Source organism: Echinops telfairi, unplaced genomic scaffold (assembly GCF_000313985.2).
Source record: "Echinops telfairi isolate 266 unplaced genomic scaffold, ASM31398v2 ScPeMD7_7469;HRSCAF=8507_0, whole genome shotgun sequence".
Lineage (NCBI taxonomy): Eukaryota > Metazoa > Chordata > Mammalia > Afrosoricida > Tenrecidae > Echinops > Echinops telfairi.
Genome location: NW_022111372.1, coordinates 94,634,669 through 94,640,668, shown reverse-complemented (window position 1 = coordinate 94,640,668; position 6,000 = coordinate 94,634,669). Strand labels below are relative to the sequence as shown.

Genomic DNA, 6,000 nt, shown 5'->3' with positions numbered 1-6,000 from the left:
GTTTCCTTATCTCCAACTAGAACAAGACTGGAAATTTCACACAATATAAAAATGACATTACCCAATTTGTTTACCCATGTTTGTTCAGACTTTTTTAGCTGCAAAAGAAGAGCATATCAAATTGTTCAGTCATTGAATCCGTTTTACCTTTAGCAATTATTTTCCAGAGTACTGACAGAATCTCAATTATGACTCCCCACTACCCATGAAAAAATAAGGCACATTATGCAGTAAAAATTTGCTTTTATTGATTGTTAGAAACTTTAAAGAATGATTTGCTGCTTCAAATGCGAAAATAACTGCTTTGAATAGCTGGGGGGTGGGGGTGGGGAACTTGCATAGAAAAAAAAAATTGCAAGCTAGCTTCATTGCCTCTAGGGTAGGCTCGTGAGCTCAGTTAACACAATGTAGCATCAATAGCTTCTGGCAAATGGCAAAAAAAGCAAAGTCCTGCAGTGAAGCTGTAAACAAGGCTGAACCATTCATTCCACTAACTATGGACTTCCTAATTTTTCTATCTATAAAATCCTAAAAAAAAAAAAACAAGGGAAAAAAAACCCTAAGGCTGAACCATTCATTCCACTAACTATGGACTTCCTAATTTTTCTATCTATAAAATCCTAAAAAAAAAAAAGGGAAAAAAAACCCTAAAACCAAGGCAAGTAGTATAAAATGTGATAGATTCAAAGAGAGTAGAGAGAACAGGAACTAAATAAGTAGCCAATCAAAGGCTTTTCTTATACTGGCTTGTCTGCAGCTTAAAGAAGGTTCTTCTTACTTCTCTAGGAGTGACTCCAGCTCTTCTTGCAGAGAGCTGAGCTGCTCTTTTTCACGGTCTTCCTTTTGCTTGAGCTCATCCAGCACAGCCTGAAATCTGTTCTTGAGGGCCAGGTTCTCAACTTTCATGATGAGATCCTCCTGTCGTTTGGCCCTGTCCTGGGTCTCTTGGAGCTTGCCTTTCATGCTATCAATTTGTTTTTGAATTCCCATAACCAACTGATTGGTTCCTTCACTTTCTTGGTGCTGCTCATCAGATTCATTTAGCTTGTCCCGTAGCTGTCTCTCCAGATCTTCCTCGGTGTCTATGATGTTTATATCTTCTTCATCCTGGTGTTGAGTTTCATCTTCATCTTCACTGCTGCTGCTGAGGTCATTGAATATCTCTCGAAGCTCATCATGTTCCAGTGAGTCATGGCCCTGCCTGTGCCCAGACATTCCTGGAGAAGAGATATCAAGGCCTTGATTCTCTGTCTCCTTTGTTTCATCTTCAGCAATTATTTCCCAACGAGTACTGACAGCTTCTGCATCTGTACTCAGCAACCGCTTAACTTCCTTTTCCACATCTGGAGATTCAATATACTTCTTCTTTGCTGTCTTCCGGAACCTCCTCTTTCGGACATTTTTCAGAGGCAGAGTAATTCCGTGGTTCCAAATAAACTTTTTCTCTTTGTCCTTATCCTTTTTCTTGCTTGCTTTGGGATCTGCAGCTGCAGCAGCAGCAGCAGCTGGCTCTTCCACAGGAGGATAGAGATCACCATCAACTGTGGCTACAAGCATCTGACAAATATCAGCTGTCTTGTAAAAGGTTTTCTTATCAATGGTTTTCAAGCTTTCAGTAACACAGGGCAAATCTACCAATTTTGCGGCCAGTGGAACGCGGTCCACTCTGACAATGCCATGACGCCCATCAGGGTGTAACTCAATGGACAGTTTGTCTTTCAGGTTGACATGGCCAGACTGTACTGCCCGTCTCACAGTGGAAGCATATTCTGGTGGCAGGCGTAAGATAAACTGGCTCTCGAGCTCATGAGGAGCATCATCTTTGCTCTTACTCATCTTTGCTTCTCTGTAACTCACTTTTCTGATGAGCACTTGTTTCTCTATGAAAGTCCAACTATTGCAACCGTCAGAAAGACCACTGTTTTGAAATTTTACAAAGTGTTCTGGGCAGAACAGCAGCTAAGCGTCTCTTGTCTCAATTCTGAATACGATTGTCAGTGAATACCAGTTGAAATAGTTTACTTTCACTTAATCAACAGATGCAATGTCAAGTTCCGACCTCTAGGTGCCGCTGCCGAACAAAGCGGATAGAACTTGCTGGCGAGAAAGCAATGGCGATTCCTGAGGAAGGGTTTCAGGCCCAGAAAGTTAAGGCCCAGGAAACAGTCCCAGTCCAGAGTCTCCCGGAAGAAAGATATTCAAAATGAAGGGGGAGAGCAGGGAACTCTCTTCGCCTCAGTTACTTACAATCCAGGGACGATGATAAACGCAGCTTCTCTAGAGCGGAGGTGAGCGAACCGAAGAGAAGCGCACAGAGCAGGCCGGCTGGTAACTAGTTTCCCCGAGTCCTATGTTCTCCCGCCGCTCGCCAAAGTGAACCGCTGCTGATTACCAACGTTACGGACCCGGTTTCGGCGGCGTTAAAGTTCACTGAGATCCGCGACTCCGAGGGCCCGGCGGCCCGGCGGCCCGGCGGCCCGACGGCTCGGCGGCTCGGCGGTTGGGGGGCTTGTAACGGCTCGGCAGCTGAGGGAGAAGTGCGCGCCAGCGTCCTGCGCGGCCGAACGACTAAAGAAGAAAACGCTACGTCACAGGGGGCGGGGGATTTGTGAGTGCGGACTGCGCATGCGCGCGCAGGCGCAGTTGGGCTTCTGACGTGGCGACTCCACCCGCCTCCCCGCCCCCATGCCAAAGTACGCCAGCTGGAATGAGGTATTTGCCGGTACAAATAGTACAAATGTTTTCGCTGGAATGCGGTATTTGCCGGTACAAATAGCAAAGTTTGAAAAACAGCTTTAGGTTTGAAATTATCTAGAGACCACAGCGCCAAGACTGATATTGTACCGCCCTTCTTTCCTCCCTCCGCCGTTTAAAAACCCACGAATAGATTCCTACTCGGTGATCCAATAAGAATGGACCTGCTCCGCCGTCTCCGGAACTAAATCTTTTTTTTTTTTTTTTCGAGACTAAATTTTTTAAGTGAGTTTACAGTTTAAGCTTACAGAGCTTTACAGCGGTTCTCAACCTGAGGGTCGCGATCTCTTTGGGGGGTGAACGGCCGTTTCACAGGGGTCGCCCGATTCATTACAGTAGCAAAATAACAGTGATGAAGTAGCAACGGAAATCATTATATGGTTCGGGGTCACCACCACATGAGGAACATTATTAAAGGTTCACGGCACTAGGAAGGTTGAAAACCACTGGTTTACACCCTCCTCTTTCTTCCTACGCGGCTCAACCGCCGATCTTGCAGTTCGCAGCCAAACACTTAACCCTCTGCGCCGCCACCAGGTCTCCCTCTCCACCGAGTCACCTCGAACCTGGGCAGTGTCTGGACTTGCGGGTGACTCCCTGCGATAACTGCGGAGGCCGCGGAGAAGCAGTCTGCTCCTGAAGACATCTCAGATGCCCCCTGCCCCGTCCCGCCCCCTCAAAAAAAGGTTATCCCATTGAAGTCAATACCAGAATTCATAACTTCTCATACAAAGGATTTTACAAGTACCCAAATCAATGCAATTAGGAGGTCATACCGAACCAAACACCCACTGCCCTCCTGTGGACGCAGCGCAACCCTTGGAGGTTTCCTTACTGAACGGAACTGCTGCATCTTTCTCCCCGTGGACTGGCTGTTGATCGCCCAACTCGAAGCCCACTGCGGTCACAGGGCTCCTTTAAGGACATTCCGCCCACGAAATAATTCCATGCTACATTTTGTTGATTTTGAACAAAGAGGAACCATGACCTATTTCTATTTTGGTGGGTTATTGGGGAACAAGGGTTATTTTTTTTTCCTTTTAAATGTGCTTATTTTTTTCCTTTTAATGTGCTTCACATGATATAAATGTAAACAGACAAAAAAGTGCTCTGAGGGCACAAGGGGCTAAGAAAACTTTGTAGAAATTTCTGTTTTCTTTTAATTCCATGGTTCCATGAATCTGATGAAAACCCCTGTATGTTCCCTTAGGAAAGAGTTGTCTGGTAAACAGATGGCTAAGGTAGAATATAATTGAAGTATTATTGCCTGCCTTTCATGTCCCAGTACTATTTTAATGCCTCTGGAAAAGCAACTTTGGAGCTTTTTTCACACTACAACTATTGTGTTCGTTTCTGTCTGCCTCTTCTATAGGAAGTTAAGATTTTAGCAACATCTATTTACAAAAAAAATGTTATCTAACAATTTCCATTTATTCTCACACATTTTCGTTTTATTTTAAAATAGGATCAGTTCAGTAAAGCTTCAAGTCAATTTAATTTCTATCCTTTCTTAAAATAACATTCTTGAAATCTGATTAACATTTTCAAAATTGCTTTATTTGTGTACAGTATGTCTCCTTCATCCAAAACTGAAAGCACCGTCAGTGCCTTTTCTTATCTTGTTCATTGTGTTCCAGAACAAATTTCTGCTTGAACAATTCAACTGACCCATTTAGAAAGAACATGAATATAGACTAACCCTACAATAATTTGTGAGAGAACATTCACTCTGTCACCTTTAAGTGAGAAAACATTTGTATGTATGTATATATATATATATTTCTTATACTTAAGGTTCTGTTTTTCTGTCACTATACAGTGTCAACCATCATGAAGCTTGGGAAATTTACCAACAGTGAACATGTCATCTTTCATGTAGACTGTGTTACTGTATCTTTGGAGAAAATTGAAGTGGCCTGGAGCCAGTTTAGTTTGTATTATAATTCTGAAGATGAATTCACGCCCTTCTGGATAACTATGTATTATTCCTCTTTGTTTCACAAAGTCTTGAAGATGATCATATGTCTCATCTTTAATTTCCAGGATATCTCCTCTTTTTTCTGAAAGATTTTTCAGGATACTTGCCCCTCACTAACATGCTGACTTCTGCATAGTACTTTATTTAACCATATAAATGTTAGGTCATAACTATACATAAAAATAACCCAAATATTTTGCATTTTAATTCACTATGATGCTCAAATATGCTTGGCACTGAAAATAGCTTTATATCAATTTTTTCAAAGTCTTATTTTCCAAGATTATGAAGTATTTTGGTTAGTAAACCTTTCATTGGAAGAGTATGTGAGATGATCAGAAGGATTAACTGAATTTCCCTAAAGGCCAAACGTGGTCCATTTGATCTTGAAGCACAGTATTGTACTTTTGAGTGTAACTCACCCTTTAAATACTATGTTTGGGTATAGAATTATACTGACGTTAAAGCTAAGGTCTCAGTCACAGCACCATCACCTTGATGCTCATGGATAAATCCTTTCTTTAACCCACTAGGCATACAGGAAAACAGACTCTGAATTGATGAAAGAATTGCCCTCCTGTGGGTATTCTGTGAAATATCTGCCAGCATGCCAAAGACTTGTGGAGAGCAAGAAACTCACCAATGTGGTGTCAAGTCCTCCAAAGCTTTCCTATGGAGCCTATTAATAAAGACTGCTGGATAAAGGAGTGTGACAATCAGAATACTGTTAATACTGTGTCTGAAAACTCCCTTCAATAAACTTCCCAGTCCCTTTGGAGGCAAAATATAGGTGAAGAGAAAAGTCCTGCTTATATTTAGTGGTAAAAAATTACAGAATGAGAAATAGCAAACATCACTTCTCCCTCATCTGAAAAATCAACTCAATTACTCTTTTTTTAAAAAAATCATTTTATTGGGGGCTCATACAACTCTTATCACAATCCACTCATCCATCCATTGTGTCAAGCACATTTGTACATTTGTTGCCCTAATCATTTTCAAAACATTTGCTTTCTACTTGAGCCCTTGGTATCAGCTCTACCTTTTCCCCCCTCCCTTACAAACCCTTGATAACATAATTTTTTTTTCATGTCTTACACTGTCAGATGTCTCCCTTCACCCACTTCCCACTTTTCTGTTGTACATCCCTCAGGGGAGGGGGTTATATGTAGATACATTTATCCGTTCCCCCCTTCTAACCCACCTCCCCTTACCTTCCTGGTATCATCACTCTAATTATTGGTCCTGAGGGGTTTATTTTTCTTGGA

At 42.2% G+C, this 6,000-nt stretch overlaps 1 protein-coding gene across 1 annotated transcript; it reads right to left on the bottom strand.

Moving 5' to 3' along the window:
• Window positions 1-226: 226 nt before the first annotated feature.
• TAF7 (TATA-box binding protein associated factor 7) lies at window positions 227-2,459 on the bottom strand. The gene has a single exon (XM_004696678.2). It carries the CDS (start codon window positions 1,834-1,836, stop codon window positions 775-777), a length of 1,062 nt encoding a protein of 353 aa, XP_004696735.1. The 5' UTR covers window positions 1,837-2,459; the 3' UTR covers window positions 227-774.
• Window positions 2,460-6,000: the final 3,541 nt, after the last annotated feature.

Coding starts and splice junctions, on each gene's coding strand:
- TAF7 (XM_004696678.2), bottom strand. CDS start 1,836: ATGAGTAAGAGCAAAGATGATGCTCCTCATGAGCTCGAGAGCCAGTTT.